The sequence below is a fragment of the Glycine soja genome, chromosome 10, assembly GCF_004193775.1.
Source record: "Glycine soja cultivar W05 chromosome 10, ASM419377v2, whole genome shotgun sequence".
Lineage (NCBI taxonomy): Eukaryota > Viridiplantae > Streptophyta > Magnoliopsida > Fabales > Fabaceae > Glycine > Glycine soja.
Genome location: NC_041011.1, coordinates 41,510,833 through 41,527,751, shown reverse-complemented (window position 1 = coordinate 41,527,751; position 16,919 = coordinate 41,510,833). Strand labels below are relative to the sequence as shown.

Here is a 16,919-nt window from a genome sequence, read left to right as displayed (position 1 = left end):
CCACACCATCTGCTTTGATTTATATTAACACCAAATCCTTCACAAAATTGAGCTAAATGGCTTGCTGGGGAAGCTGGAAGAGGTCCTACAGCCCTGACCCATCCCATGGATTCCCACCACAGGGGCATAATCCTTTTACAATTAAAAAAGAGGTGACCCACTTCCTCCTGCTCTTGACCACAGAGAGGGCACCCTTCATCTTGGAGAAGCACATTTCTTCTTAGCAAATTACCCTTAGTGGGTAACCTGTCCTTAAGAAGTCTCCAAGTGAAGACTGCTGCTCTTGGAGGAACTTTCAACTTCCAAATTAATTTGAAGATGCTGACATCCGAACCTCAGGCATTGTTGTTCAGCATTAATCTATAAGCTGACTTGGTGGAGTACACACCACTAGATTCAGCTTTCCACCTCATAGTGTCCTGCAAGTATCTCTGGATAGGAATAGAATTAATCTCCTCCATAAAGTTGACTGCCAAATCATTTTCATGGTCAAATAAATTCCTCCTCCATTTAAAATCCCATCTCCAGCTATCTTCATAGAAGGTCCCCATTTTTGAAATGATACTATGCTGCTGTCTGCTAATCATATAGAGTGAATTATACTTCTGCTGCAGATTGAATTCTTCCCCTAACCAGCTGTCTGTCCAGAAGTGTATTCTATCACCCCCACCAACACTCCATGCCATGTTTTGATGAAAAATGCTGTGCTCAGGCTGGTGATAAATCTTCCTCAGATCCCTCCACCAATATGAGCTTCCCCTCTTATCTCTGCCCATCTGGAACTGATTCCAACCTCCATATTTGGAATTTATGATTCTAACCCATAACTGCTGCTGATCAGTAGCTAATGCCCAAATCCATTTGCCCAGCAAAGCTTCATTGAATTTAGGAATATCTTTAATCCCTAAACCTCCTTCCTCCCTAGATAGGCAAACAACCTCCCATTTTACCCAAGGGATTTTCTTGTAGTCCTTATCTCCCCCCCACAAAAAATTTCTCTGCAGTGCTACCAATCTATGAACTACCTTTTGGGGGATCTTGAAGAAGGATAGAAGATATATTGGTAGAGCATTAAGGACCGAATTGATTAGGGTCACCCTTCCTGCCATGGATAAATTAGTTAGTTCAGTTAGTCTGTTAGTTAGTACAGTTAGTTTGTAAGTTAATTTAGTTATCCTGTTAGTTAATTCAGTTAGCCTTTACTGTTAGTTGGTTAGATTCTGTTACTGCTAGTGTTTTTTTTTTTTGCTCAGCAAAAATAGATAATTATATTATATGCAGGGTCGTGGATAAGTTAGTCAGAATGCAAAGAAGGTTTCTATGGGGAGGAGACCAGGAGCAACACAAAATAGCTTGGGTCAAATGGGAAACCGTTTGTTTGCCAAAGGAACATGGGGGACTAGGAGTTAAAGATATCCATTTATTCAATTCATCACTGCTGGGCAAGTGGAAGTGGAACTTGTTTCATAGTCATGGGGAGTTGTGGGCTAGGGTATTAGAATCGAAGTATGGTGGTTGGAGGGGTTTAAGTGAAATAACTAGAGGGAAGGGTGAATCAGTATGGTGGAGGGACCTAAAGCTAGTGTTTAATCAATCGTATAATGGAGAGATGTGGAAGAATACAACTGCATGGAGGGTTGGCTGTGGAGATAAGTTCAAATTTTGGGAGGATGTATGGACGGGGGGAGAGGAGTCTTTACTTGAAAGGTTCCCTAGGTTGTACAGCATTTCTAATCAGCAGCACCAAAGAATACAGCAGATGGGGGACATCAAAGAAGAAGGTTGGGAATGGGACTTTAGGTGGAGAAGACCATTATTTGATAGTGAAGTAAATTTGGCGGTGTCATTTTTATCAGTCGTTACAAGCCACCCAATTCAGCCTCACAAATCTGATCAATGGGTGTGGAAGGCGGAACCGGATGGATAGTACACGGCTAAATCTGCTTACGAAGTGTGTAGGGGGGACTCACTTGATCAGCAACAAGATGGAGTGTATGAGGAGCTGTGGAAGTTCAAGCTTCCGTCTAAAATTATCATATTTGCATGGAGACTAATAAGAGATAGACTACCAACTAGAGAAAACTTGAGGAGGCGTCACATTCAGCTTGGAGATTCAAGATGTCCATTCTGCGGAATTGAGGAGGAAAGTGCAGGTCATTTATTCTTCTTTTGCAGCAAGATTCTTCCAATATGGTGGGAATCTCTATCATGGGTGAACTTATCGGGAGTTTTCCCAAACCAACCAAGGCAGCACTTTCTTCAACACATTTATGGAATGACAGAAGGGATGAGATCTAGTAGATGGAAATGGTGGTGGATGGCACTGACATGGACCATTTGGAAGCACAGGAATACTATTATCTTCTCAAATGGCTCACTCAATGCCAACGGAATTTTAGATGACGCAATTTTCCTACTATGGACGTGGCTTACAAATTTGGAGAAGGGGTTTAATATGCACTACAACTACTGGTCTTCTAACATCAGAGCAGGGTTCCTAAATAGAATAGCAGTGCAGACTTCTGTATTATTTAAATGTTTTTCCAGATTGGCCAAACTATGTTAAGACCAATTCTGGATTGATACTTGTACTGTTAGTACCTCTGGTACTCAATTAATATATATTATTGAGTTTGCTGATCAAAAAAAAAATATTATATGCAGAGTACCAGGGGTACTGAAAATACAAACGATAGAGATATACACAGCTGGTACCACATACTTTCCTAGAGGTTCATATTAGGGACCAGCTGGACCCAAGCCTAGGATTACACCTGTGGTGCATCTACTACAGAGAATCCTAGCATGTACCCTCCTTTCCTATTTACCCAAAGGCATCTCCCAGCTGAGAGGACCACTGGTTGTAGTGCACTGTAAAGTCTTTCTCCATAACTTTAAGCCATGACCATAATAGGAGAAGTGCATCATCCAACACTTTACTTGTGTTGAAAGGCTGGCTCTCAAATACTGTTTTATTTCTCTGTTACTGCTAGTGTAAAGGTTCAGAGGTCTATATATACCTCTCATTGTAACCAACTAAGATAAACTTTCAGTCTAGGAATAATATCAGTCTTTTCTCTCAATTTTCTCATCTTCTCAAACACTTTCCCACCTTCTCAAACACTTTATCACTCAGTTTTATCCAATACAGGAAGAGTTTATATAGTTGACAGTGAGAACTGACAACTATAGTTAACAAACTAACAACACCTAACTGTAGTAAGTAAAAATACTTGAGGTACAGTATACACTTATACCACCCTGCAAGCTCATGAGGAGTTGGAAGAATGTCTTTCAACTACTCTAAGCCAGCAGGAGAGTAGGATTAGTTCTGGGCTTAGTAATACCAGATTTGGCTCGAGTACACATAGGATGTGTATTATCAGGTCTGATAGTAGGTTGTGAGGTTGCTTGTGTGGGAATCGAGGGAGGATTTTGCTGAGCAGGTAAGGCTGTACTGGTAGGTAAAGGCTGGGTATGGGAAATATGTGATGAAGGAGGTTGCTGGTCACTGGAAGAAGAGGAATTCTCAGTGGCAGCAGATGATGACGTATTGGCGGGGTTAACAGATACTGTAGAAAGTAAAACAGTGAGGGTAGATGCAGTATCAGGGACTTCAGAGGTTAACAAGGATGGTTCAGGGAAAAGAGAAGGATAAGGAAAAGCTCTCTCATTAAAGGTAACATCTTTAGAGATGTATAACCTGCCATAAGCAGCAAGGCACTAGTAACCTTTTTTTGAAGGAGAATATTTCAATAATACACATTCTTGAGATCTAAACTGTAACTTATGTTTGTTATAAGGTCTCAGCGAAGGGAAGCAGGAGCAGCCAAACACCTTGAGAAATAATTAGCTTGCTTGTTGAAATTTCTGATATGGAATCTTATCGCCAATAGCAGAGGAGGGCAATCTGTTTATAAGAAACACACCAGAGACAAAGGCATGATCCCAGTAATGAATAGGCAGTTTTGCTTGATACAAAAGAGTGAGACCCAACTCCACAACATGTTTGTGTTTGCGTTATAAGTCTCTGCTGAATACCATGATCAGTTAAGAACTTAGTGAAAGGTCTGAACTCCCCTCCCCAATCAGACAGTACAGCTTTAATAGAGGAGTTAAACTGATTTGAAACCATAGTTTTAAATAGTTTAAAGTCCTCTAAAGCATCAGATTTGTTCTTGAGTAAGTACAGCCAAGTGAACCTTGTGTTAGCATCAACAAAGGAAATATAATATCTAAAACAAGAGGGTGATGCCAATGAGCAGGGCCCCACAGATCAGTGTAAACAAGGTCAAAAGGTTTATCATAGACAGTAAGGGAAGAAGAAGCAGGAAGTCGATGTGACTTTCCAAGACAACAGTGATTTCAAAAATCTGTTGAGTCTTTATTAATATTTGGAACATTACAAAGTCTGAGTACAATTTTCATAGTGGCAGCACTAGGTGACCAAGCCTAGAGTGCCAAATGGAAAAGGAATTGGAATTACAAGTAACTATATTTACAACACCATCAACTACAACAGCTTTATTAGAGGAAAAAGTCAGATCGGTTGGAGGAAAATTACATTCCTACGCTTCTAGCACCAGCCTATCTTGCTCCTGCTTCTACACATACTTCTGCTGCTGTGCAACCTGCTCCTGTACAAGTTCAATATGCTCAACCTGTGCAGTATGTATATGCTCAACCTGCTCATTCCCAAGCTACTGTACAACCTCAATATGTGTACATTCAACCACCTCAGATCACTCAACCAGCTTCTAAACATCCTCAAGTTTATCTAGCTAGTTCCTCTCACACTCCAACTCAAGGGCAGAGTTGGTACCCTGATTCTGGTGCTTCTCACCATGTGACAGGGTGTGGTAGTACAAACTAATCAGCAAGATAGTTGGGGTTGGGGGGTGGATCCCAGCGGGAGATACACAGTGGGCACTGCTTACAAAGTGCTCAGTAGACACTTATCCAGGGGAAATAATGATGAAGTGTTCAATGAATTATGGAAGCTCAAAGTTCCAAGTAAAGTGTCACACTTTGCTTGGAGGTTGATTCAGGATAGGCTACCAACAAAGGTCAATTTGAGGAGGAGGAATGTGGATTTGAATGACGTATATTGCCCATTCTGTAGATCTAGTGAGGAGGATGCGTCCCATTTGTTCTTCAGCTGTGATAAAGTCTTGCCTCTATGGTGGGAAGCACTTTCTTGGTTAAACATAGCTGGTGTTTCCCCGGAAGCTCCCAGAGACCACTTCCTTCAGCATTCTCACGGATATCTCAAGGGTATTAGAATTCAACGATGGCAAATGTGGTAGATTTCCTTAACTTGGTGCATATGGTATCATAGGAACAGGATTGTGTTCTCAAATGAAAGATTCAACAATCAAAAGATGATGGATGACGCCATATTTTTCTGCTGGATATGGCTCAAAAATATGGAAAAAGGATTTGACATCCCTTTTCATTCATGGGCTAGCAATATGAGGGTCGGGTTTTGTACTTGGGGGGATTGCTCTATAGGTTACTTTTTGTAGAGGGGTGTCTAGATAAATCCAGACCTATGGATGCTTAATTCTTGCAATACAGCTTGTATTAGGACTCCATAGACTTACACATAGTATGGCAACAGTGTATATATAATAGTACCACTTGTACTAATCTTATTATCATAATACAAATTACTTTTGTTGATAAAAAAAATGTTGCAGAATATACAGCAAGTGACACCTTTTGAGGGCCCTGATCAGATCATTATTGGCAATGGTCAAGGTCTCAACATTAATTCTTCAGGTGTTTCATCTTTTTCTTTTCCTCTTAATCCTAAATTCTCTCTTGTCCTTAGTAATCTATTGTTTGTTCCTTCTGTTACTAAGAATCTCATTAGTGTCAGTCAGTTTTGTAAAGATAATAATGTCTTCTTTGAGTTCCACTCATCTTTGTGTCTAGTTAAATCACAGGATTCTAAACAAGTTCTTCTAAAAGGGCTTGTGGGGAGTGGTCTCTATCAGTTCCCTTAACTCCTTTTGTCTGTGCCAAAGTACAAGCTTCCTACAAATGATTTTGAAGATCGGAATTCAAATAAAGTCAGATTGGTTGGAGGAAAATTACATTCCTACGCTTCTAGCACCAGCCTATCTTGCTCGTGCTTCTACACATACTTCTGCTGCTGTGCAACCTGCTCCTGTGCAAGTTCAATATGCTCAGCCTGTACAGTAACTTGGAAATGAGCAGGTTGAGCATATACATACTGCATAGGCTGAGCACATTGAACTTGCACAGCAGCAGAAGTATGTGTAGAAGCACGAGCAAGATAGGCTGGTGACTTTATTTGAATTCCGATCTTCAACCGAAGCATATTTAGGAGGAATTTGAGGATTAATGATGTAGCCTTCAAGATGATGACTGTGAATAAGAGGTTCCACCTGTTGAATCCAAAGAAGATAGTTCTTTGCACGCAACTTCTGAGAAATTGATTGTGTGAACGTTTTGGAAGAGCTCGCCGATGACGATGGCGGCGGTGGGGAGGAAGGACGATTTCAGTAAAAGACTACAAATCTACCTACACTAGACTAAATAGAGTCACATTGTTGAGTAATATTTGTTCAATTTGATTTAAACTTCAATTCAGAAAAGAACAAATTATCATGATTAAATATTGCAGAAGGACAATAATGATAATTTTTTTAAGAGTGAACGGAAGAGAGATGAAAAAAATATGTAAGGTGTACTAAAAAAAGTGCAATTTCGCAGAAAAAACACTGATCTGTCACATGGATTTTCAACAAACAGATTTCACTCTTAAATTATATCTACATAATAGCTTATCATAAAAAAAAATCTATCTACATAATAAAATCTCCATAATGAGTATAATACCTGAAAAGTTTTACCAAGGCCCATGGTATGAGCTAGAATACATCCAAGACCTTTATCCCCAGACTTCACTTTTCTGATTGATTGTATTATATTTTCCCACATGAATCTTATTCCAGTAATCTGCAAATGTGAAACAAATTAAACTGTAGAAAAATACCAAATCCAAAAAACCAACAAACACAGTGTAAAAACTTCAAAGATGAGTGAATAAATGGCAATAAAAAATTCAAATGAAGAAATTGAAGATGTAAGAATGGTGAAGAGTATGATTCATTCATACTCCATACAACTATTGTATCCCCAGTTTGCTTATTTAGCAATTAAACCACCTTTTGTGCATGTTTGGTTTGGCTTATTTTAAAGAAATAATACCTTTTTTACATGATCATGAGAGTTATTAAAAACGGTTATTTCCTGATAAATAAGCTTCCCCAAACATGTGCTTTATGCTAGTACCAAATGAAGGCATATCAGCTTCCAAGATGAAGAATGTCCATGTTGACTGATTATAATTGCTTGGCATTGTGCAAACAAAAAATTAAAGTCCAAACAAGTATTCAGAGTTTCCTAAAATCCTCCAGTTAGAAGTTAGAATACCGAACAAAAAGGTGCCAGTCAAACAGCCAGAAGTACCAAAGTGACATGCAGCATATAGGTTTTTTTTAATTTACATCCAATGCTATGCAACAAGCAAATAACAGATCTTATGATCTAAAGTGTATCCTAAGAAGGTTCATTATCCCAAAAAACAAATAAATCGGGATAATCTTATAGAAGACCTTATGCTAAATAAAGAACTAGGTACAATGAAAATTCCAAGCAGGAATGAGAATTTATATCCAGAGAAGCAACTGTCCAAAAAATCAAAAAACCTGATGAGCCTTCAGTTTAGCGGAAATGCTAGGAGGAATTCTAACAGCTTCTTCACCTTTCTCCCTCACAACATTCACTATGTAACCTGCTAGTGCATCACCAAGAACTTCAACACTTGCACTTTCTGATAAATTCCCATTACAGCCGTCAGAGCTCATTTCAAATGACGAAGCAGAAAACTGTCCTCGCAAAGACTTCAGGCGTTCCTGACGTTCCTACAGAAGTGGGGATGATAATGAACAATTTCGACCAGCAAACCAGTTTTGGCAGAACAAAATCTCAAGAAAATCTCACCTTTTCAATTGCAATTTTCCTCTTTGTCTCTTCTCCTAATTCAGCATCATCGAGTATCCTCCGAATCTTCTTTTTGTGTCTTCGCTTGGAGCTGTAAAAAAAAGATAAGATCTGATAATGAACATCTCTACAATTCATATGTGGAGATTATTGATGATAACTTGTAGTAAATTGTAAAGTTAGAATAGTGCAACAAAAAAATGCCTGTGAACCTGAGAATGCCATGCACATGACTTCATATCAAATGAGACAACTACAAGAAATCTTATAAGGAATGACTAAAAGAAGATCCAAGATGAAAATGAAACAACAGTAGAGACAATAACATTCAACAGAAACCCATTCAAATCAACAAATAAATTTTCCAAATTGAGATGTACATTCCAGAAAATCAAGAGAAAACAAAAAATAAAATGTTTTCCAAACCACCTTCATTTTCTTAATCATCATCAGAACGTGTTAATGCAAGAATAACCACATGGAAAAAGTATATACAGATTTAAGCATCACTAACCATCCGTCAATATCATTAATAGCTAAGTCTCAACCATAAATTGTCAATAATTACAGTTAGAGAGCATAAACAATAAAAAAAGAAAACTACATAAGCCACAATGTTGGAGGAAATCAAATAGTCATATGCAGCACAGAAAGACAATCAGCAATCTCAGGATAAGAAGCATGAGCATGAGGCAATTAGATATTCAAGAAAATGACCACACCATAGAAGTGCTGTCAATGAATTAAGCCTGTAACGATGACTTCACCTGATTGTAACATTAACCTTTGCATCTGAATCATCTGAACTATCTGAATCATCTGAACTATCTGAATCACTACCAGAACTGGAAACTATTATATCAGCAGACCCCACAGCTTTCTCTAGTTGCAAGGACAGTTTTTGCAAAAGATTTGGATGGCAAGAGCAACAATGCCAGCTAGTGTCCTGCATTCCAGCATACAATTCTACACCAAGATTCTTCTTTAAACATTTGGTGCAGAATAAACCCTTGCATAATTTACAACTAACTAATTCATTGCTTCCTCCACACCATGTACAGTAACCCTCCGAACAATCTTGTCCCATATCCTGTGACAAGTAAGCATTTAAATTGCGTTTTGAGCCTCCTTTGTGGACATAGAAATATTAACTTGAGATTGAGAAGCTGTGGAAGATCAGCCTAGCTCAAATGAGGGAAACACCATCTATTTCATAAAACACATTACTTTGAACAACAATATTTTTCAGGTTGCTTAAATGAATAGCTTCTTCCTCCAAAGCAAACACAGACAGAATTTTACCAATTTACAAAACCGAATTAGATGTTTGTCCTAATTTCTCAAATGGGATGACCAAAATCTTATGGATTCAAACTGAAAAAATTGAATTTTATTAACAGTAAAGCTCAATTTTACTAATATACTAAAACAGAAGTACACAATTATGCACCAAATATCCCACATACAACTTCCAAGCAAAACATTAGTAGATTTAGGCTCATACCTTTTTGTGTGTCTTTTCTTTTAATAAGCAATTGCAATCTCCACAAGTAATCACTTTCAAGAAAGGGTGTGGATGCACTTCAAGGGCCACTTTATCACAAACTGTGCACCAAAATTTTTCATCCAGACACTCCGAAGGAAGAGAATCACCACCATTGTCACATAAATCTTCTTTTACCTCTTGAGTATTGCAATCTAATTTATTTTCACTGACCTCTGCTTCATTACCACTATCAATAATAACAATTCTACACTTTTTATTGTCAGCATCAAGCTCACCACTTTTTACACGTTTGATTCCTCTCTGTTCAATGTCATCTGACAAACCACCAGTACTCGTAAGTTTTTCTTTGTCAAGATGATGGCTGGCATCAAAAACATTAATGTTATCGGCCCCCATAAGCACACATGTATCCTTGCCATTGTCAGACACAATTTTCCCATCATTGCTAGTTCCTTCCTTCATAGCAGGGCTTAAAGTATCAACAGATGAAGGTTTCTGTATGTGGTTCTCCACCAAAAGGATAGGTGTGCTCATTTCTCGCTGAATTACATTTCAAATTAGTAAAACATGACAATGTCAAAGGAACAAAACCAAATCGAATTCAACCATCAATAAGTCATACAATTCCTATAATTAGGGGCCAATTCTCAATTATGAATACCAAGAATCATTTTTTGTTTAACCTATACACAAGATCATTAACTGGGGTAAATGATACCAAAATAATCATAAATCATTTGAGTAAAAGATCTCAAAAATAACATCCATAACAAAAAGACACAAAAGAAATGTCCGACAGTTTCTGGGTCAAGCAAAAAAAAAGGAGAATGAAGTCATAAAACTCACTTGTTTACTTTTCCTTTTTTGCCTCCTATGTTTCAAACGGATTTGAAGTTTCCTATCAACAATTGCATCATCCTCTTCTTTGACCTGTGAAGAAAGTGCATGAAAATATAATCAACTTCCTAAACAAGGGCAAACATATTGACATGAAGAAAAAATAGATACGCAACACATTTATTAACATGGAATAACACTATATGAACTAATGTATCATAGCATGTTTGGTACATGTTAGCATATCAGTTGGTGCTTGTGTGTATCTGTTCAGAATATGTATGAATATTCAAAATGCCAAATGTCAAACACCATAACTAATTTGACAACTTAGAGATGACCGCAAGATCATATGCCAGTTTTGTAGTCATATCATAGTTATCAATCTTACATGGCACTTTAGCAGAGTGCAGCAGCTGACCCCAAGCGTGCTAAACTGGGGTTCATAGTTCAGAACAGAGAAAATAATGGAGTGTGATGTCACCACTGAAAATAGTGGCAAAGATGGCTGGGTGTTGCTCACACAGCAGAGAGAACGGAGAAGTGTGGGAAACTAGCATCCAACTAGGGTTTGTCTGAGTTATGAAAAGGGGAAGGGGAAAATATGTTTTCCAAAATATCTCACTCTAGCACTGCTATAGCACCACTAGGGCTGCCATTCAAAAACACACTTCTATTCAAATATTTTTGTGGCACATTGTTGAATAAACTGAGAGAGAGAGAGAAAGAAGAGAAAACTTGTAGAATAGAAAAGCTGATTTTATTGATCATCAAAGTTGATTTCAGAAGGTTAGAAAAAGAGGTATATATAGACCTCTGTTCTGTTATTCTAACAGATAGTAACTAACTAACAGAACCTAACCAACCCTAACAGACTCTAACCAACTCTAACAAGATACAGCTTTGAATATTAATGAGGTGCAGTTAGTTAAAACTAACTGCCCTTACAATTAGATTACAGAACTGTTTTCACAGTTGATTGACAGCATACTCTAATACACATTGCCACTCTGCACCTCTATGCTGTCATAGCGCCTCTATTGTGTGATATCAATAATTCAATAACTGTATTAGAGTATTGTATACCCATGATACATTGACTCCGTTTTGTAAACAATTAATATTGTTATTAGTCTGTTAGTCTTATTAGACTTAGTTAGTCTAATTAGTCATCTGTTGTAGACAGTTATATATAGCTGAACCTCCTCTGTATTGCCTTTTTCAGAAATACAACTCAGTTTTCATTTTATATTTTTCTCTCTAACATTTCTATTATGGTAATCAGAGCAGGTTTCGAACCCTAGCGACCTAGCCCTTTTTCTTTTTGCTAGTGCAATTGAGATCTTGCGATCTCTCTTGCAACTTCAATCTTCTTTGTGAGATCTTCGTGATTTCAGTTCGTGATTACAATTTGTAAATTCTGACTGGATCTTTCTCTTGTTCGTGATTTTCTCGTTGCAATCACAATTCTCTCTTTTCGTGATCTGTCATCTCACTTTGTGGTTCTGGTCATGATCTGTGTGCGATCTCTATTCACTGACTTCATTTGCAATCTTCATCCGATTGCAATTTCTGTTTGCAATCTCAAATTTCACCTTTCCGATCTAAGTCTGATGTCTCTTCGTGGTGTCGCTTCGATCGTAAAGATAATTTTGAGATCACAAAAGGAATGTAATAAAGATAATAGACATTTTATTCATAGAAGACAATATTAAGAAAACAGAGAGACAAAGAACAAGAGATTAATAATAATGCCAAAAAATGGAATCATAAATACTTAACTGAAACAGGACATACTACACCAAACAAATAAATCTATATAGAAATCAATAAGCAGTTCATTCCAAATCAGAAATATTAAAAAAGGTTGTTCAGTAAGTACCAATGATAAGCACCTAAACACTTAGCCAACTCATCCTTAAAAGCCTGTTGTTAGGGGGGAGAACTAAGCACTTAAATACTCCACCAAGCATCCCATACTACTCGATGTAGACACCCCATAATACCCAAGTCCTTGTCATAGCACCACCCCTGAGAGCTGACATCTCGGCAACTCACACTCTACAACACTTGACTTGGTGAAAATTCACTCAACTTCATTGTCGGTCAAAACCCTCCATAAATAACCCTTTCCGAGATACTGACACAACCAGCTATAATGCCAATTTATAAGCACCCAGGCACTTAGGGAACCATCCTTAAAAGCTAGTTGTTAAGGGGAGAGAACCAAGCACTTGAATATTCTGCTGAGCATCCCATACTACTGGATGTGGGACTCAAGCACCCCATAACACCCAAGTCCATATCAATCAACCAAATTCAAAAGAACTCAAGACAAGTAAACATGGTGTCTACAATGAAACCAAACTAAAGAGTGAAAAATTATAAATAAAATCTCCAGTTGGGTTATTCAAGGAACAAGTTAAGAAAAATAGGAAAGAAAACAGAAAATTAACCAAGACATTAGCACCCAAGTCAATGACTATCAGAGTTGAATTTTTCTGCTGTTCAAATACACAAAAATATACAGCTGGCTTATTTGATATTCCATAAGGATTAAAACTTTTTCATGTAAATGCATGATTAGTATATTAGATACATTGGAAATGAATACAGGATGTCCCACTTTGTAACAGATAAAGGAAAATCCACAAGACTGTCAAACAATATCTAGAACAAACATCATAGTTTCAGAAACATTGATTATCAATAAACAAGAAGTATTAAACTGTAGTCATATTGGTCCATGAAAAATGCACTACATTAACAATTATAATTTAGTCTCTCATTTACTTAATTATACGATTTAGTCCTTAAATTGTTCAAACTCATTTCATGTTATTCATCAAAACTCAAAATTGATAGCAAGAAGACTAGCATGAAACATGTTTGCATAATTTAAAGACTAAGAGAGAATGAAACATGTTTGCAAGAAGACTAGCATGAAACATGTTTGCAAGAAGACTAGCATGAAACATGTTTGCAAGAAGACTAGCATGAAACATTTTTTTAAAAGAGTAACTTGAGAGATGAGAGAGAATGAGAGAGAGAGAGAGACAGAGTCAGAGAGTGCGAGAGAGACAGGGAGAGAGACACAGCCAGAGATCGAGAGTGGACAATTGTGAGGAACCGAAAGAGAGAGAGGCATCGAGGCTGGCAACACTCGACGGAGGGCCCCGGACAACACTACGGCGGACGGCGACAACGACAGAACGGACAGCAACGCAACCACTATCCAGTAAACTGGCGTGACAGACCTGATGTCACGACGTTTTATTTCACTAGATTCCCGGAATCGGAGAAGGAGCTGTGGTACCATTTCAAGCAGATGGGGGACGTGAGGGAAATTTTCATCCCTAAACAGTGAAACAAAGAAGGAAGGAGGTATGGGTTCGTGAGATACAAAGGAGTCTCAAGCGCGAGTTACATGGAAAGAAAATTAGATAACATTATCGTAGGGGGTCTCAAATTGCACGTGAACATCCCAAAGTATGGGAGAGGAAAGGAGGAAAAAGAACTAACCGCAGCCAAACAAAGGGGGCATAAGGAGGGTGATAATCTGAGGTGCAGTATGGCAGCAGAGCCAAACACGAAGAGGTCGTACGCGGAGGTTGTGACTTCACACGCAGAGAACAAGGAAAGAAGAAGACGTACCTCCTCCTTGACGATGGTGCATGGGAGAACACAGTCCTCGATCATACTCGACATTTCGGAGGAGGCAAAGAAAAGATACGCAGACACATGGGTAGGAAGACTGAAGAGACAACAGGTGTTTGAACGAGTAGAAGACGAACTCTCGTGGATCCTTGGCTCAGAAGTATCGCCCAAATATCTCAGAGATGACATGGTTCTCCTTATCGGGCTTTCAGACACAAAGGCTCAAGAGTTGATTAAGGAAGAAACCAATCACGGCACATCTGCGTTCTACGGCTTGGAGAAATGGAATTCGAAGACCAAACCAGGGAACAGGTTGATTTGGGTGCAATGTTGGGGTATCCCCTTAGTGGCGTGGAGTATTGATCACTTGCGCAAAATCGTGGCTGCAGTGGGCGATTTGGTTGAAATCGACGACGATTTCGAAGACATGCAAAGGCTTGATAGAGCTCGGGTTCTGGTCAGAACTCCATGGACGCCGACAGTAGAGCACATAGTCACAGCCCAAATAGACGGAGACGTCCACAAAATTTCAATCGTAGAGGAGAACTGGAACGCGGGGGTAGTATGCGCGAGAAACCACCGGAGTGTTTGAGGGTCAACGGAGGAAATCTATTCCGACGTTGACGACACTGACACCTTCCAATCGTGGTCGACTGATACTTCGCCGCCATCTACCACCTCCGTAATGCACGGTGACACCACATTCCAGCAAAGCTTGGTAAAAACCAACAGTCAAAGCGGTACATGTAGTCCACTGGGTATTGCCCATAGCAAAAGGGCACGTGGTCCAAGTAAAGCACTTAGCCACCCAGGAGCTGAAAAAGGAAAGGAGATAAACCTTGAGGAATGTAACCCGACATTACCAGGAGCAGAGTACAAGGAAATGGAAAGTCAACCTGCAGGGGCAGCAGGTCAGGTTACGAAAAAAAGGGAGGATAACCTACAAGGACTATCGGCCAGCACAGGGGAGAGCCCAAAAGGGGAGCCAGCTGCCTTGGACCAAGGACATTTGGGGGAGAGCTTTCAAAAACATAGCAACGGACCTCTGGGGATTTTTTAAATAAGTCACGTGACACCAACGTGAACTTAATTGGGCCTAACCTTAATATGGGCCCTTACAGACCTACAACCCCAACAAACCAGCAAATTGCTCAACAGAAAAAACCTGTAAGTGCTCTGCAGGTTTATTCCAGGAAAAAGGGGTGTTCAAAGAAATGGGCGGGCTCAGGATAGGGGAAAAGAGATCAACCCAAAGACACTGGACTTCGCAGACAAACCCATTAACCACAAGGACAGTGCTGTCTCATGTGGTTCGGATGAAGCCTTGGTGTCTCCAAAACAAGACAACTTTCATCAAAGCCCTTCCCTTTCAAGTAGCTTCAATAAAAATGACATGGAGGATAAGAATGATGCTTATAGGGACTTAGCCAGAGAATTGGGAGTCTCTTTCGCAGATAATAAAAGTAATGGTGCAAAGCTGATGACTGATATGGACAACAGTGAAAATCCTCCAACATCAGCAACTGTGTTGGGAAATGTAGATAATGCCTCATGAATATTTTGTCCTATAATTCTAGAGGGCTGGGGAGTGGTGTCAAATGGTCAGCCATCAGAAAACTGACCTTGGCAAACAACATCAACATTCTTTGCATTCAAGAAACCAAAAAGGAATCTGTTGATGCAAAGTTATGTCAGTACCTGTGGGGTGACAGTAGTGCTTCTTGGGAGTGTGTTCCTTCCTCCAATGCTACTGGAGGACTATTATGCATTTGGAATAATGGATCATTCTTGGTAGATAGGCGGGTGCTGGGGAGAGGTTTCATAATGCTGGGGAGAGGTTTCATAAAGAGAATAAGAGGGTTTTCATTATTAATGATATGCTCCCTGTGAACTTCAAGGGAAGAGAGAGCAGTGGGCTGAGCTATTGCAGTTGAAATCATCCTATCAAGAAGGCCTTTGGTGTGTCTTGGGTGATTTCAACTCCATAAGGCATCGAGAAGAGAGGTTGAGTTCATCTCAGACAGTGGGTACATCATCCAGCATATCTGAATTTAACTCCTGGATTTCAGATATGGCTCTAGAGGAGGTTAGGTCTGTTGGGAGAAAACTCACTTGGTGTAGACCTAATGGCAGTGCTATGAGCAAACTGGACAGGTTCTTACTATCTAACGAGTGGCTGTCCCAATGGCCGGATTCTACCCAATTTGTGTTGGAAAGGGATTTCTCTGACCATTGCCCTATCCTTCTGAAGTCTAGAACCATTGATTGGGGGCCTAAACCTCTCAGAATTATGGACTGGTGGTTAAAGGATAAAGGGTTCCAGAACTTGGTGAAACTTGAATGGGGTAATTATCACCCTCAGGGATGGGGAGGTTTTGTTCTAAAACAGAAAATTAAGTTCATCAAACAGCGAATAAGGCAGTGGAGTCTATCTCATGGTGATATCAGTGCTAGAAAAGTCCTTAACTTAAAAAGGGAGCTGAATGCTTTGGAGGATGATCTCACCAACAGAACTTTATCTCAAGATGAAGTCAACCTTAAGAAATCACTCCAGGACCAACTTTGGAATGCAGCCTATGCATTTGAATCTATGCTGAGACAAAAGGCTAGAGTGAGGTGGCTAAAAGAAGGGGACAGCAACTCCAACTATTTCCATAGATTGATCAATCATAGAAGGAGACAAAATGCTTTTCAAGGGCTCTTCATAGATGGTGTGTGGGTGCAAGATCCTAGCAGTGTTAAAAATGCAGCTCTTCACTATTTCAAAAATAGATTTGCTGAGGAGAATACTAGTAGGCCAACCCTGGATGGTGTACAGTTCCCTTCTCTTCCCCAAAGAGAAAAGGAAAGTCTTGTAGCTAGATTTTCAGAAGTGGAGATTAAA

At 39.3% G+C, this 16,919-nt stretch overlaps 1 protein-coding gene across 4 annotated transcripts in view; it reads right to left on the bottom strand.

The window, feature by feature from the left end:
- The window catches only part of LOC114372621 (protein CHROMATIN REMODELING 20-like), a 41,942-nt gene that overhangs the window by 13,810 nt on the left and 11,213 nt on the right, over positions 1-16,919 (bottom strand). For all 4 annotated transcript variants that reach the window (XM_028330286.1, XM_028330285.1, XM_028330284.1 and 1 more), the window contains 6 exons: positions 10,388-10,471; positions 9,539-10,081; positions 8,802-9,124; positions 8,035-8,125; positions 7,740-7,955; positions 6,868-6,987 (listed from right to left, as the gene is read on the bottom strand). In XM_028330286.1, coding sequence (XP_028186087.1) covers positions 6,868-6,987; positions 7,740-7,955; positions 8,035-8,125; positions 8,802-9,124; positions 9,539-10,081; positions 10,388-10,471 — 1,377 coding nt within the window. The remainder of the gene's footprint in view (positions 1-6,867; positions 6,988-7,739; positions 7,956-8,034; positions 8,126-8,801; positions 9,125-9,538; positions 10,082-10,387; positions 10,472-16,919) is intronic.